Consider the following 17,424-nt stretch of genomic DNA (forward strand, 5'->3'; position numbering starts at 1 on the left):
GATTCTTGCAATATACTATAATTTCCTACCCATCACAGACACCTTCTGGATATCAGATCCCCAATTTTTTTAAAGAGATTTAAAGCACGTTCTCTGTTGGTTCAATGTTGAGATGAGCCTATGTTTCATGCCATCTGTTGTGTAGATCAAGTTACAGTTTATGCATCAATTTTATATGAATAGGGAAATAAAATAGGTACTAAAATTATGAAATGAGATGGTGCCTATCTTTCCTATTAATTCGGGATAGAGTACGTAGCTTGATAACAGATAGCCTAGCATCACATTGGACCTGGAATTATGTTGACATTAGATAATTCTCCTGGATATTTTAACAATATGGAAAACAGTCATGTGCCAAAAATAGGACAGATATTCCTCAATAGTATTTAAAAAAAAATTTAAAAAAAAAACATAAAATGCATTTAAGAGTTTATAATAATACACATATTCTTGAAATACTGTTTAGTAATAGTGAAAGACCCGGGCATGCCAAAGATGATCTATTATATTAACAAGATAGTCGAGTAGCCATTCTAACAATGGAAATGCATGTCCTCAAAGATGGAAGGCAGCGGGAGAAGGCGCGATCAGGTGGGACCATTCTAGCCAATGAGAGGGCAGATACGCGTGTGAACAAGAGGAGCAACTCCAATATAAAGTCGTTTTTTTTTCATTTGACGAAATAGCACGTGTGTCCACTTATATCAGTGCATTCGCAACAACCTAACCATTACGAAAGTTATATTATATCTAATAATCCTAAAGTAGCAAATTAGCAAAAACTACTCAATTCGTGGTCCTATTTTCGTGCTACAGATTTTGGGGGAAGTAAACCCTCTCGCTTAGCCTCTTCCTCTCTGTACATTATTGGGAGCTCGGTGCATCGTACCAGAGTCAGAGGGAGCGCGCTTGACTAAAGCACGCGCCAGGCAGTGATGTGTCGCAGATTTTTAAAACTCAGAAAGAGAACCTAAAATACTGCTCAACTATCTAATACGTGCATGTGAGAAAGTGATAAAGACTCCGAGAATAGAAAAGGCTTGTAGAGTAGGCAAAAAGCTTGTTTTAGCCGCTGCAGAGAGTTTGGGGGATTTGGGGGGGGGATTTTTCTTGGAAAGAACGAGAAACATTTCGCGTTCCCTGTTTTGAGCGTGCGACCAGCAGCCGAGGAGCGATGGAACTGTCATCTATAGGCGAACAAGTGTTTGCAGTTGAATCAATAATCAAGAAGAGAGTCAGAAAGGTAAGTAATGTAGCCGTGCTTCCGAATATAAATGTAGTCTACCTATCATTGGTGTCTTATGGTTTTAACAGCCAATGTACTACCTGTACTCTTATAGAGTCTATATCAGCCATTACACAAAAGTATTGCTACGCACTTTCCGTAGTTTACACAATACATTAATATTGTCATTCTGCTGTGTGAAAGCTGCTAATTCTAACACGCAAAAAGTTTAAAATATATATTTTTCTGCACAGAATGTTGCCTATAGGCTACATCATTTTCAATAAAGAGATCGTGGAATCTTTTCGTTTTCCTTGGTTTGTGTATGTTGTATGTTCTGGATATAGACTACTACCTCAAGTAGTAAAATATAAAAGGGGTGTGTTTACCAAAATTGGGTCTCCATCGTGGGGTGTCACTGGTGGGATTGTCCGCGCGGCCAACGTGTGTGAGCTACGCAGTTTATTTGTACGTTACGCCAACAGGAGGAGAACAGAGGACGGGATGATGGATTGGGGTATCTGGGTGAAAAAAAACTGCTGCGTAATGTTACACCTCGCATGATCCATTCAATATAGTCCTATTATGTTGTTGTAGTATGCTAATCACAATGACCCTATGTTTTTCTTTTGTATGGTATTATTCTTACTAGGCATTTACTTATGCTTTCATTTGGTAAAGTTGGTTTGAAAATGGAAGATTATAATACAGTAATGTTTCATTCTATGTATTGAGTATTCTATACACGCACACCATACAATTATATTTTCTCAATGGGGAGACCTTCGCTGTGCAGCACGTTGCGCAATACGAGTTGTTTACATGTGAAGTCCTACCTATTTCCATCGCATTTTGACGATTAAGACAATTATTTTACATAAAACCCATCCATGTGCGATCACATCATCACAATTGTAGAGTTCGAGGCCTTTACATTGATGTCATCTCGTACAATCGCCATTTGAAAATAAAATTACCCCAATGATCTCGACAGTCATCTTTTTGTGCTCCTTGAACTACCTTACAAAGAGTACTAATTGTGTTATTTGCTCTCTTGCTAAATGTGCCTTTCTCTTTTGCTTCTTAGGGTAATGTGGAATACTTATTGAAGTGGCAGGGATGGCCACCAAAGTAAGTACTCTTCTTATTAATTAGTGAATGCAATACAAATGTGTATGAGTCATGTATGTATGACGTGGGTACATATAGTGCCTTCAGAAATGATTTACACCCATTGACTTTTTCCATATTTTGTTGTGTTACAGCCTGAATTTAAAATTGATTAAATCTAGATTTGTTTGGTCACTGGCCTACACACAATACCCCATAATGTCAAAGTAGAATTATATTTTTTGAAATGTTTACAAATTAATTACAAATGAAAAGCAGAAATGTCTTGTCAATAAGTATTCAAACCTTTTGTTATGGTAAGCCTAAATAAGTTAAGGAGTAAACATTTGCTTAACAAGTCACATAATAAGTTGCTTGGACTCACTCTGTGTGCAATATTAGTGTTGAACATGATTTTTTTATGACTACCTCAGCTTTGTACCCCACACATACAATTATCTGTAAGGTCCCTCAGTTGAGCAGTGAATGTCAAACACACATTAAACCATAAAGACCAGGGAGGTTTTCCAATGCCTCGCCAAGAGGCCTATTGGTAGATGGGTAAAAAAAGTAGGTGTCCTTCCTAACTCAGTTGCTGGAGAGTAAGGAAACTGCTTGGGGATTTCACCATGATGCCAATGGTGACTTTAAAACATTTTAATGGCTGTGATAGGAGAAAACTAAGGATGGATCCACAACATTGTAGTTACTCCACAATACTAACCTAATTGACAGAGTGAAAAGAAGGAAGCCTGTACAGAATAAAAATATTCCAAAACATGCATCCTGTTTGCAACAAGGCACTAAAGTGATACTGCTAAAAATGTGGCAAAGCAATTCACTTTTTGTCCGGAATACAAAGTGTTATGTTTTGGGAAAATCCAATACAACACATTAATGAGTACCAGTCTCCATAATTTTCGAACAGGGTGGCTGCATCATGTTATGTGTATGCTTGTAATCGTTAAGGACTGGGGAGTTTTTCAGGATAAAAAAGAAACGGAATGGAGCTAAGCACATGCAAAATCCTAGAGGAAAACCTGGTTCAGTCTGCTTTCCACCAGACACTGGGAGATGAATTCACCTTTCAGCAAGACAATAACCTAAAACACAAGGCCAAATCTACACTGGAGTTGCTTACCAAGAAGACGGTGAGTGACAGAGTTACAGTTTTGACTTAAATCTATAGCAAGATCTGAAACTGGTTGTCTAGCAATGATCAACAACCAATTTGACAGAACTTGAAGAATTTTGAAAACAATAATGTGCAAATTTTGCACAATCCAGGTGTGGAAAGCTCTTAGAGACTTACCCAGAAAGAATCACAGCTGAAATGGCTGCAAAAGGTGATTCTAACATGTATTGACTCAGGGGGTTGAATACTTATGTAAATTAGATATTTCTGTATTTCATTTTCAATAAATTGGCTTTGTCATTGTGGGGTATTATGTGTAGATGGGGGAGAAAATATATTTAATCCATTTTGAATTCAGGCTGTAACACAACAAAATGTGGAATAAGTCAAGGGGTGTGAATACTTTCTGAAGGCACTGTAATGTTCCCTCTGCTTCTGATGTCTTAGTAAAAACCTCATATCATTGGTTAAAGTGCATCTTATATTTAACATCCCTAATTCCAATTTCCTTAATCAAGGAAGTACACTGACAGAACTGGCAACCACCGTACGCCATTTGGTGCATTTTCGTAATGTGAAGAGTCCGTCCAGATCCAGCGTTAATCCGATTCCGCACGCATCTAAAACTGAAGGGTACCCTTGTTTACCAACACTTTCAATAGAAATAGAGGGGTATACTACGACGCTAGCTAGATCTACTCAGGATTTTCTAAAGCTAGCTAGCTTCACTAAGCTTCACATTCCAGCTCAGGCTTCATCCATGTTACGACCATGCATTTAGATTCTTCAGCTGCTGCTAACTCCAGCCAGGTTTGTAACTGCGCTTGCATGTCGCACGTGGCTAGTCGAACGCAGAAATCTTCATTGATAAAATGCTGAAACAGCAATCCATCAGCAAGCCTGTGCCACATTTTAGGTTTCTGCTGAAATGAAAGAACTTATCCTGAAAATTCAGCAGGCGATGGTGTGAAATGGGTTATTAGAAGTGGTGTCTTTTATTACACAATTGTTAATGCTGTCTTTGTGTGCATGAGCACCTTTTCCCCCCACACCTATCGATAAAATTATTGTATTAAGTCATACGAAAATTGTACTGTGTGTGACGTTTCAAATTCTCTCTACACATTACTAAATGTGTAGTGAGATACTGTAGGGTATTTGAATATTATTAACATAATAAAATATTTAACCAGCCGTCTTAAATGGTTTCAGAGAATGAAGGGGATGATGACACGCTCTTTGCGAGAGGGAGGGAATCTGATTTGATTGGTTCTCAACTCTCAGCTCAAGCACTTCATTTAGTATAAAGTGAAGTTAGCCTGCCCCAGAGCAGGTTAGAGCTAAAGTATTCGTTGCCATATAAATTTACCTGGCTAAAAGGTGAGCCACCTTCGTGTCAACAGTTATCCAGAGTTGAACTCAGAATTGACCAAAGTTAGCTTGCTAACTCCTCTATCCCGCTTCGCAGTATACCCCTCAGGAGTCAAGACAAGTGGGGAAAACATAACAAATTCCAGAATGACTCACTTGCGCAATAGAGGTTGACATTTAAAAGTGTCTGGTGATTGATTTGGTGTATTTGTAATGATATCTATTGACAATTTACAATCTGCCAGGGTTTTAAAAGGTAAGGTATAACCGCTTGCAGTCTCTATACATAAATTCATTGAAAGTTCTCATATGATTCTATAACAACTCCTGTCATTGTACCTCCTTGCCTTATTCAAGGGGATCATACCATGATGATCCTGCATAAACAGTGCTTATAGAGTGTGATTGTTTTACAGGTACAGCACTTGGGAACCAGAGGACCACATACTGGACCCACGCCTGGTGCTGGCTTATGAAGAGAAGTGAGTAATACTGAGAGTGCTGTTAGTATGAATACTGCATACTACTTCTGCTCCAGCCATTGCAATTTCATATTCTCTGTGTCTTATCAGGGAGGAGAAGGACCGAGCCCTGGCATACCGCAGGAAAGGACTCAGACCACGGAGACTCGTCTTGCGGGTACAGTGCTTACCTTTCTCCTTGTTCAGAACATCCACTTTCTTAATCCATTTCTATGTCCCTTACATTAACATAGCAATTACACAAATGACAAAACTTAACTTAATATACTATTATCTTAAGCCTGCGTCACACGAAGCAATTTATGTGTCATCTCAAGCAACTTTGCTGATACATGAAGCAATTCAAACGCAATTGAAATTGCATGCAACGTCCAATCTTATCATACATCACATCATGGTTGCATAAATGATTTGATAATCCAAATGTTTGCTAATTGTAACAACATCGATATACAGTGCATTCGGAAAGTATTCAGATCCCTTGACTTTGTCAACATTTTGTTACGTTACAGCCTTATTCTAAAATGGATTAAATAAAAACATTTCCTAATCAATCTACACACATCCCCCATAATGACAAAGCGAAAGCAGGTTTTTAGAAATGTTTCAAATTTATTAAAAATAAAAAACAGATACCTTATTTACCTAATTCAGAACCTTTCCTATGAGACTAGACATTTTGCTCAGGTGCATCCTGTTTCCATTGATCATCTGTGAGATGTTTCTACAACTTGATTGGAGTGCACTTGTGGTAAATTCAATTGATTGGATATGATTTGGAAAGGCACACACTTGTCTATATTAGTTCCCACAGTTGGCAGTGCATGTCAGAGAAAAAAAACAAGCCATGAGGTTGAAGGAATTGTCCGTAGAGCTCCGAGACAGGATTGTGTCGAGGCACAGTTCTGGGGAAGGGTACACAAAAAAATGTCTGCAGCATTGAAGGTCCCCAAGAACACAGTGGCTTCCATTATTCTTAAATGGAAGAAGTTTGGAACCACCAAGACTCTTCCTAGAGCTGGCCACCTGGCCAAACTGAGCAATTGGGGGAGAAGGGCCTTGGTCAGGGAGGTGACCAAGAAGCCGATGGTCACTCTGACAGAGATCTAGAGTTCCTCTGTGGAGATGGGAGAACCATCCAGAAGGACAACTATCTCTGCAGCACTCCACCAATCAGGCCTTTATGGTAGAGTGGCCGGACGGAAGCCACTCCTCAGAAAATAGCTGTGCTGCGATGCTCCCCATCCAACCTGACAGAGCTTGAGGGGATCTGCAGAGAAGAATGGGAGAAACTCCTCTAATGCAGGTGTGCCAAGCTTGTAGCGTTTACCCAAGAAGACTCGAGGCTGTAATCGCTGCCAAAGGTGCTTTAACAAAGTACTGAGTAAAGGGTCTGAATACTTATGTAGATGTGATATTTCCAAAAACCAGTTTTTGCTTTGCCATTATGGTGTATTGTGTGTAGATTGATGAGGAAAAAAAACAATTTCATCAATTTTAGAATAACGCTGTAACATAACAAAATGTGGAAAAAGTCAAGAGGTCTGAATACTTTCTGTATTTACTGTATATTTACAGCCCTCTTTTCCCCAATAAAACAAAATGTGCAGTGTTGATTCAAAGTCTCTGAGGTGACCAGGACATGAGTGTGTCCTAACAGGGTGAGGAGACAAAGTAGCCAGTGGTGGTTGTAGTTCTGGGGCCTGACCAGCTTGCACAATATCCTTCCTGTATGACTGGCAGGGTATTGGGGCTGTGGGGGGGATCAGTTTCCATTTCTACAGTTCAGTATAGGCAGTCAGCAAATGCAGCTTGCATGCCAATGAGACCCATTGACTAACTGGACATAGCACAGCTCCAGACACATATACATTTGATCCATGGGCATTGATGGACAGGTGGTGGGTTGCAGAGGAAGTGGAGCTGATTAAGCATGGTGCACAAAGACCACTATCTCAGTCAATCCCCAGCCCCCATAAACGATCACATACAGCAAGTTTTACCAACCAGGGGTGCTTCTTGTTTGCCATAAATGGCATATTTCCTTTATAGGTACAGTTGAAGTCGGAAGTTTACATTAAAACTCGTTTTTCAACCACTCCACACATTTCTTGTTAACAAACTATAGTTTTGGCAAGTCGGTTAGGACATCTACTTTGTGCATGACACAAGTAATTTTTCCAACAATTGTTTAGAGACAGATTATTTCACTTGTAATTCACTGTATCACAATTCCAGTGGGTCAGAAGTTTACATACACTAAGTTGACTGTGCCTTTAAACAGCTTGGAAAATTCCCGAAAATGATGTCATGGCTTTAGAAGCTTCTGATAGGCTAATTGACATCATTTGAGTCAATTGGAGGTGTGCCTGTGGATGTATTTCAAGGCCTACCTTCAAACTCAGTGCCTCTTTGCTTGACATCATGGGAAAATCAAAAGAAATCAGCCAAGACCTCAGACGAAAAAAATTGTAGACTTCCAAAGGTCTGGTTCATCCTTGGGAACATTTTCCAAACGCCTGAAGGTACCACGTTCATCTGTACAAACAATAGTACGCAAGTATAAACACCATGGGACCACATAGCTGTCATACCGCTCAGGAAGGAGACACATTCTGTCTCCTAGAGATGAATGTACTTTGGTGCGAAAAGTGCAAATCAATCCCAGAACAACAGCAAAGGACCTTGTGAAGATGCTAGAGGAAACGGGTACAAAGGTATCTATATCCACAGTAAAACGAGTCTTATATCGACATAACCTGAAAGGCCGCTCAGCAATGAAGAAGCCACTGCTCCAAAACCGCCATAAAAAAGCCAGACTACGGTTTGCAACTGCACATGGGGACAAAGATCGTACTTTTTGGAGAAATGTCCTCTGGTCTGATGAAACAAAATATAGAAGTGTTTGGCCATAATGACCATCGTTATGTTTGGAGGAAAAATTGGGAGTCTTGCAAGCCGAAGAACACCATCCCAACCGTGAAGCACGGGGGTGGCAGCATCATGTTGTGGGGGTGCTTTGCTGCAGGAGGGACTGGTGCCCATCACAAAATAGACGACATCATGAGGAAGGAAAATTATGTGGATATATTGAAGCAACATCTCAAGACATCAGTCAGGAAGTTAAAGCTTGGTCGCAAATGGGTCCCCTCGACAATAGGTCTGCACCTAGATTCAACTGGCCTGGAATGTGCACTGCTGACAGTGAGCGCAGATGTGTGTGCCCACAGATGTGTCCGTGATGCAACTTGGTGCATGGCCAGTGAGCGGACTTCGTCCTGGCGATTGACGTACGCGATCGAGGTTGAGTTGTCAGAATGAATCAGAACGTGATTCGTTCCGACAATGAATTTTGCCTCTATCCTGGGGGCAAAATGTAATAGAGCCAGCCGTATCGCTTCCAGCTCCAAAACATCTATATGAAGATTTGTGTTCTTCCCACTGACCGTTCGTTTTGCGTCCGTCGTAAACTGCCCCCCATCCCTTCAGGGAGCTGTCGGTCTTTATGACAACCTGCAAGACTACTGGACCCAGCTGGACCCCAGCTGAGAGTATCCTTGGGCTTTGCCAGAAGGATAGGCTGTGGCGACATTGCCACGTAATGGTTATCATTCGATAACGGTCTCAGTTCGGATGAATGTGTTGGCTTATAAACCATTGTTGGATAGGTCTCATGCGTAATAAGCCAAGTGGTAAGACTGCTGATGCCACAACCATCAGCCCCTGTAAAACCATAACCTGGTGAGCCCTGACAGTACGGCTCCGGTGGAGTGGGCGTGCTGCAGTCAGAATGCACCTCTGTCTGGTGACTATTAGACCTGAGCGCATAGAGTTCAGTTCCAAGCCTAAGAAGCTTGTCTGTTGACGAAGAGTGAGACAACTCTTTTCACAGTTTATCAGGAAACCCAGATTGTGGATATGATTTATCACTATCCTGGTGTGTGTCTCGACCAATTCTCTCGACTTCGCTATTATAAGACAGTCATCTAGATAGACAGGATACGGATATTGTGCTGTCTGACTACTTTGAATAGACGGCGGTGTGTTAACATGCGAAAAGGTAGGTTTTGTAATGATTTGTTCAACACCCTCAAATCTAAGATCAGTCTCATGCCACTGTCTTTCTTTGGCACTCTAAAATATATCTGATAATGACCTGTATTTTTTGTCTGCTTCCATAACTGGGCGAATAGCTCCTTTTCCTACAAGGGAGGTTATTTCCTGTTCTAGAATAGGGGCCACTTGAGCTTAAACTGTTGTGGGCATGACACCAGCAAACTGCAACACGTAACCCTTCCAAATTGTATTCAGTACCCAAGGGGGAGGTGCACATGCGTGTTTCCATACACTCAGTCTGCTGGACAGGTCTGCTCTTTCTATTAGAGAGAGTAGGGCTGTCGTTTGATTTGGAATAGCTAACTGGGCTACAGGCAGAGGCTGTTGTGCAGTTTGGCGATTTATATTTTTGACTGTTTAGCCAAGTCACAGGCAGGGGCTGCTGCATGACTGGAATTAAACTGTGTGTCTCAGTGAAACCTAACTGTCCCAGCCTTATGTTTTGCCTTGTGCTTATGGAATCTTTGTCTAAGGCCATGACGCTCATAAGAACGAGTGGACAGGAGAATGGGTGGGAGACACAGGAGTGTGTACACTTAGTGTGCGCTGAAGGGATGTGTGGAAGTGTGTGTCTTGTCTGACCATATACCGGGCGGCTTTTGCTGGCAGTGGGCAATGTGTAGCTAGTCTTCTCTTTCGTGTTGCTACCAGGCGTGGAGCAGGATTCTCTGACTGTAGGATACAACACAAAGTCCCTCACAGGAAGGCTCTCAGGCCCTTAGCGGTCTCTTCACTCTGTACGCCTGGGCAATGTGCTGTTGATGAGGGCGGAAAGGATTGCGATTCCAGCCTCCTCACACCAGCGTGGGACACCTCAGGCGACTGAGTGGGTCTGTCCTGGGCCCGGGAAGCACTCGCAGAGCAATGGCGAGCCTCCCCTGTCTTGGCAATGCTAGTTGGGATGGGGCAGGGAAAGGAGCTGGTTAAGTGTGCCTTGAATTCTAAATAAATCACAGACAGTGTCACCAGCAAAGCACCATCACACCACCTTCTCCATGCTTCACAGTGGGCACCACACATGCGGAGATCATCCATTCACCTACTCTGCGTCTCACAAAGTCACAGCGGTTGGAACAAAAAATCTCAAATTTGGACTCATCAGGCCAAAGGACAGATTTCCACCGGTCTAATGTCCATTGCTAGTGTTTCTTGACCCAAGCTAGTCTCTTCTTCTTATTGGTGTCCTTTAGTAGTGGTTTCTTTGCAGCAATTCACCGATGAAGGCCTGATTCATGCAGTCTCTTCTGAACAGTTGATGTTGAGATGTGTCTGTTATTTGAAACATTTATTTGGGCTGCAATCTGAGGTGCAGTTAACTCTAGTGAACGTATCCTCTGCAACAGGGATAACTCTGGGTCTTCCTTTCCTGTGGCGGTCCTCATGAGAGCCAGTTTCATCATAGCGCTTGATGGTTTTTGCAATTGCACTTTAAGAAACTTTCAAAGTTCTTGAAATAATGATGGAATGTCATTTCTGCTTGCTTATTTGAGCTGTTCTTGACATAAAATGGACTTGGTCTTTTAGCAAATAGGGCTATCTTATATATATCACCCCTATCTTGTCACAGCACAAATGATTGGAAATAAATTCCATAAATTAACTTTTAACAAGGCACACCTGTTAATTGAAATGCATGAAGCTGGTTGAGAGAATGCCCAGAGTGTGCAAAGCTGTCATCAAGGCAGAAGGTGGCTACTTTGAAGAATCTCAAATATAAAATATATTTTAATTTGTTTAACACTTTTTTTGTTTACTATATGATTCTATATGAGTAGGTGTGTCCAAACTTTTGACTGGTACTGTATGTTCTTCGCCGCTTGGTCGAAGTTGTAGGCCGACTGAAATTGAGCAGTTTAGACGAAAAATAAGTATAGATTAATTTACAGATGATAAGAATGGTGGCTTTGATAAACAGTAGTTGCTGAATAAAGCAAGAGTGACACTCTTTGGCAGGGCAGTGCGTATTATACCCTCTGGGGAGGGACCAATCACTGCCTGCAGTGGCCAAGACGGGACTTGGGTGGTTTCATAGTTAAAAATGATTCAGTGGTGCTGTCTTACTACTTATAGCATAGTAAGAACTCGATTTCAAGATTTAAGTAAAACTCAAACTGTTTTAAAGTCACCATTGGCCTCATGGTGAAATCCCTGAGTGGTTTCCTTCCTCTTCGGCAACTGAGTTAGGAAGGATTACTCTATATTTGTAGTGACTCGGTGTGTTGATACACCATCCACGATCTTTACACATTTACCAATAGGTGCCCTTCTTTGCGAGGCATTGGAAAACCTCAATGGTCTTTGTGGTTGAATCTGTGTTTGAAATTGGATTTGGAGTCAAATGTCCTAATGTTTTTTTTTTGTATGTAGGGCAGACAATTGTCTGCTCATATTCCAAATTTTAGCAATATCAGAGCTTGCAATATTAGGTTAAATGAGCTTATGTGGCCCAGCACCCCTCCAGCCAGGCATTATTCTGTCCTGTTTGAGTTTAGGGGGTGTCCCAATATCTATAAATGTAACTACTTTTGCAGTGAAATATTTTTACACAACCATCCATTTCTTATACAGTGCCTTCAAATAGTATTAAGATCCTTTGACTTTTTCCACATTTTGTTACGTTCTAGCCTTTTTCTAAAATTGATTAAATCATTTTTTTCCCTCATCAATCTCATCAACACACGTTACCCCATAATGACAAAGCAAAAATCGTTTTTTAGACATTTTTTCTAATAAAAAAATTGTATTCAGACCCTGTACTCAGTACATTTGGCAGCGATTACAGCCTTGAGTCTTCTTGGATATGACACTACAAGCTTGTCACACCTGTATTTCTGGTTCACCAACTACTTCTCAGACAGAGTTCAGTATGTTAAATCGGAGGGCCTGTTGTCCGGACCTCTGGCAGTCTCTATGGGGGTGCCACAGTGTTCAATTCTCAGACTGACTCTTTTCTCTGTATACATCAATGATGTCGCTCTTACTGCTGGTGATTCTCTGATCCACCTCTATGCAGACGACACCATTCTGTATACTTTTGGCCCTTCTTTGGACACTGTGTTAACAAACCTCCAGACGAGCTTCAATGCCATACAACTCTCCTTCTGTGGCCTCCAACTGCTCTTAAATGCAAGTAAAACTAAATGCATGCTCTTCAACCGATCGCTGCCAGCACCTGCCCGCCCGTCTAGCATCTCTACTCTGGACGGATCTGACTGAGAATATGTGGACAACTACAAATACCTAGGTGTCTGGTTAGACTGTAAAGTCTCCTTCCAGACTCACATCAAGCATCTACAATCCAAAATTAAATCTAGAATCGGCTTCCTATTTCGCAAACAAAGCATCCTTCACTCATGCTGCCAAACATACCCTCGTAAAACTGACTATCCTACCGATCCTTGACTTCGCATTTACAAAATAGCCTCCAACACTCTACTCAGCAAATTGGATGCAGTCTATCACAGTGCCATCCGTTTTGTCACCAAAGCTTTATATACTACCCACCACTGTGACCTGTATGCTCTCGTTAGCTGGCCCTCGCTTCATATTCGTCGCCAAACCCACTGGCTCCAGGTCATCTATAAGTCTTTGCTAGGTAAAGCCCCGCCTTATCTCAGCTCACTGGTCACCATAGCAGCACCCACCCGTAGCACACGCTCCAGCAGGTGTATTTCACTGGTCACCCCCAAAGCCAACTCTTCCTTTGGCTGCCTTTCCATTCAGTTCTCTGCTGCCAATGACTGGAACGAATTGCAAAAATCACTGAAGCTGGAGGCTCATATCCTCCTCACTAACTTTAAGAATCAGCTGTCAGAGCAGCTTACAGATCATTGCACCTGTACATAGCCCATCTGTAAATATCCCACCCAACTACCTCATCCCCATAGTTTTTTTTTTTTGCTCCTTTGCACCCCAGTATCTCTACTTGCACATTCATCTTCTACTCATCTATCACTCCAGTGTTTAATTGCTAAATTGTAATTATTTTGCCACTATGGCCTATTTATTGCCTTACCTCACTAATCTTACTTCATTTGCTCACACTGTATATAGACTTGTTTATTCCATGTGTAACTCTGTATTGTTTGTGTCGCACTGCTTTGCTTTATCTTGGCCAGGTCGCAGTTGTAAATGAGAACTTGTTCTCAACTGGCCTATCTGGTTAAATAAAGGTTAAATAAAATAAAATAATTGGGCGAGTTTCTCCCATTCTTCTCTGCAGATCCTCTCAAGCTCTGTCAGGTTGGATAGGGAGCGTCGCTACACAGCTATTTTCAGGTCTCTCCAGAGATGTTCGATCGGGTTCAAGTCCGGGCTCTGGCTGAGACATTGAGACTTGTCCCGAAGCCAATACTGGGTTGTTTTGGCTGTGTGCTTTAGGTCGTTGTCCTGTTGGAAGATGAACCTTCGCCCAAGTCTGAGGTCCTGACCGCTCTGTTTTCATCGTGCCAGGTGTTGTCCAGACGTGATGCTTGGCATTCAGGCCAAAGAGTTCAATCTTGGTTTCATCAGACCAGAGAATCTTGTTTCCCATGGTCTAAGAGTCTTTTGGCAAACTTCAAGTGGGCTGTCATGTGCCTTTTACTGAGGATGGTTGTCCTTCCGAAAGGTTCTCCCATCTCCACAGAGTAACTCTAGAGCTCTGTCAGAGTAACCATCGGCTTCTTGGTCACCTTTCTGACCAAGGACCTTCTCCCCCGATTGCTGTTTGCCCGGGTGGCCAGCTCTAGAAAGAGTCTTGGTGGTTCTAAACTTCTTCCATCCACTGTTCTTGGGGACCTTCAATTTTGGTACCCTTCCCCAGATCTGTTCCTCGACACAACCCTGTCTCAGAACTCTACGGACAATTCCTTCGACCTCATGGCTTGGTTTTTGCTCTGACATGCACTGTCAACTGTGGGACCTTTATATAGACAGGTGTGTGCCTTTCCAAATCATGTCCAATCAATTGAATTTACCACAGGTGGACTCTAATGACGTTGTAAAAACACCTCAAGGACGATCAATGGAAACAGGATGCACCTGAGCTCAATTTCGAGTCTGATAGCAATGGGTCTGAATACTTATGTAAATAAGGTATTTGTTTATTTTTAATACATTTGCAAACATTTCTAAAAACCTTTTTTCGCTTTGTCATTATTGGGTATTATGTGTAGATTGCTGAGGATTTGTTTTCTTTAATCCATTTTAGAATAAGGCTGTAACAAAATGTGGAAGAAGTCAAGGGGTCTGAATACTTATCGACGGCACTGTATGGGAGACCTTAGAGATATGGAAAAACATGGTTGTGCTTTGTTATACCTCGGGTAGCGGTATCTCAAAGACTAAAGCCCTTTTTGAAGATTGGCTATTAGTGTACTGGGTCCGAACGGAACGACATGACCACTCATGTAAACATTTTTCAGCGCCCTGATTGGACATTGCATACAGTCAGTTGTGTGACATAGGATTGATTTCTATCTCTTGCGTTGCAACTAAGTTGCAGGCAATTTTTGTGGTGACACACTGAGCATCACTGATGCCACTTTGTTTCAATCAACAGAAATTGCGTCCAGATTGCTACGTGTAACATCGGCTTTAGTCTTCTCTTCTCCTACAGAATATCTATGCCATGGACCTCCGTAGTGCACACAAAGTCCCAGATACCCCTCGTCTGCGCCTCTCCCTTACCCGCTCCATGGGCTCCGAGCTGGACCAGGGCAGTCTGCCATACAGGGCGGGGGAGGGAGGGAGTGTCTACCGCCGCCTGGCAAGACGCAAGAACAAGCCGAGGGTGTCCAAACCTGTGTCTGACAACAATTCCCTTCAACCACTGACCCGCATACAGGACCCCATGGAGCATGAATGGCAAGGCGCAGAGGAGAGACCGGAATCAGACACACGTGAAAACAGTCTATTCAGTTTGTTTTCTATCAAACATTTAATTAAATATTTGATCATCTATTTTTTTATCTCGGTTTGAAGGTCAGGATTGGTCCTATTTGTGGTATATTGATCTCATTTCCTGTCTCTTTCTCTCTTAAGGGCATAGCCGGTCAGAGTGCAGCTCTCCCATGATGGAGCAGGAGGTGGAGTCGTCGACTGACAGAGTGGAGAGTTGTGGTTCCGCACTGGGCTCTGGAGATGAGACATTGGGGGGTGGGGGCTTGTTGAGGGTGACAGGGGCAGGGTACAGGTCAGAGGGTGGGACCTCTGAAACTGGACAGGAACAAATGGATAGGACTGACCAATCAGAGAGCTGTGTTTCTGCAGAGGGACCAAAATACCTTAACATTAGCAATAGGTTAGTGAACAGTGCCACAGAAGTGGAATTGGGGACAGATACTTTGATTGACAAGGTAGAAAGGTTAGGCACAGCTAATGTTATTGACAGGGTAGAGATGGGGACACATATTCTGATTGACGGGGATAGCACTTCAATGGTGGATGTTGGAGATGAAACCGTGGCTGATGGTTCAGTGGTCTGTACCGATGTTGAGGTTGCAGAGGAAGTGGTGGATAATGACACAAAACAGCAAGGTGAAGAGGTTGTGACACAGTGTCCAGACAGTAGTGGCGCAGAAGTGAATCCTGGCAAAGTGATTGTGACCAATGTGACTATCAACTCTTTGACCGTAACTTTCAAAGAGGCCTTGGCAGCTGAAGGGTTTTTTAAGGGCTGAAGGACAGAGTTCTGAGAGAGGATTAGAGAACATGTGAGGTTATACATGAAATGCAGCCCATATGTTGAATTTACCACTTAGGAACATGTTTAGATAAACAACCACAATATCATGTGTCATTATAGATGTTTACAAAGCCTCTGAGAGTAAATTGATACCAATTACTAGGGTTTTGGTGAGGTATTGTACCTTAGAGAATTGGGTGGTAATTGTCACATTGTGTTTGGTTCTGGAAAGATTAGTAAGAGATGAGGAAAGATGGATGAGGGAGAGAGCAGTTGACTCCTGAATGTCATATTTATAACATTACTACTTCTCCAACATCTCTTATTCCAGGAGGCTCATTTCGGTGGCTCTTTTTTCTAACGCTTTTGTATTAAGTCGTCTGTCTTCCTCAGTATTAACAGTAAGTTCTGCATGTCCCGTATGTCATGCACACCCTTGTCCTCCATTCGATTTTTTTTTGTTTGATTTCTATAACAAAGAAATAGAAAGGAGATGGAATGCCTGGAGGGATAGACGTTTAAGCATTTCAAGGTGAAGGCTGGCTGCGTTGAAGTATTGTTTCCTTTATTTTACTTCTCAAATTAAAAGAGCCTACCTGATTCTATTTTTGTATTACCATTTGATAGTCCACCCCTCGCTAAGCCTTTGTGCATTTCTAAAGAGGGGATATCAGTTTACACCACTCATTCCTAAATGTGTTTTAGGTCTCATTTCAGTTACTCCTTTTTCTAACGCATTTGTATAAAGTCAACTGTCTTCCTCAGTATTTACAGTAAGTTCTGCATGTCCTGTCAATCACGCACAGCCTTGTCCTTCATTACATTCAATGTTTATTTCTATGACAAAAATAGAAAGGAAAGAAGGAATTCCTGGAAGGATAGAAGTTCGGCATTTCAAGATGAAGGCTGGCTACGTTAAAGTATTGTTTTTACTTCCAGGTTAAAAAAAAGGCATATTCTTGTATTACCAATTGATAGTCCACCCCTCTCACTAAGCCTTTGTGCATGTCTAAAGAGGAAATCAGTTTACACCATTGTTGCAGTAGGAAATGTGAAAACGTTCTCGGTTGTATTTATCGCATGTCACATGTAAAAGCTAAATTAAATGTCACGTGTTGAAAAGTGTATCTTTGGTCACAATGACATGTCAAATGTCTTCTCTATACCATATGCCTAGAAAAATATAGTGTAAAATCTACGTGTTTGAGATTCATATAACAGGATGGATATTACCTCAACATTTTAGCATGGAATAAAACATGTTAGCAGTAACAGAAGTGTCCTCGCTGGTCCATTTTAGTAGCTGTTTTGGAAA

The 17,424-nt window shown here is 41.8% G+C and overlaps 1 protein-coding gene across 5 annotated transcripts; it reads left to right on the forward strand.

The window, feature by feature from the left end:
• Nucleotides 1-876: 876 nt before the first annotated feature.
• On the forward strand, nt 877-17,383 carry LOC115199908 (chromobox protein homolog 8-like). Of its 5 annotated transcripts, none has more exons than XM_029762450.1 (6): nt 877-1,246; nt 2,316-2,359; nt 5,261-5,326; nt 5,417-5,483; nt 15,024-15,342; nt 15,467-17,383. In XM_029762450.1, exons 1-6 carry the CDS (start codon nt 1,178-1,180, stop codon nt 16,102-16,104), a joined length of 1,203 nt encoding a protein of 400 aa, XP_029618310.1. In that variant the 5' UTR covers nt 877-1,177; the 3' UTR covers nt 16,105-17,383. The 5 variants fall into 5 exon arrangements, with proteins under 5 accessions (XP_029618310.1, XP_029618318.1, XP_029618326.1 ...); XM_029762458.1 differs by having other exon boundaries at nt 15,024-15,324; XM_029762466.1 differs by having other exon boundaries at nt 15,042-15,342.
• The last annotated feature ends 41 nt before the right edge of the window (nt 17,384-17,424 follow it).

Source organism: Salmo trutta, chromosome 1 (assembly GCF_901001165.1).
Source record: "Salmo trutta chromosome 1, fSalTru1.1, whole genome shotgun sequence".
In the NCBI taxonomy this organism is placed as follows: Eukaryota; Metazoa; Chordata; class Actinopteri; order Salmoniformes; family Salmonidae; genus Salmo; species Salmo trutta.

What these genes read in the sequence shown, in the direction of transcription:
- LOC115199908 (XM_029762450.1), top strand. Translation starts at nt 1,178, where the DNA reads ATGGAACTGTCATCTATAGGCGAACAAGTGTTTGCAGTTGAATCAATA. An exon ending in TCAAGAAGAGAGTCAGAAAG is followed by an intron (nt 1,247 to 2,315) that starts GTAAGTAATGTA and finishes TTTGCTTCTTAG; the next exon opens with GGTAATGTGGAATACTTATT. An exon ending in GTGCTGGCTTATGAAGAGAA is followed by an intron (nt 5,327 to 5,416) that starts GTGAGTAATACT and finishes GTGTCTTATCAG; the next exon opens with GGAGGAGAAGGACCGAGCCC.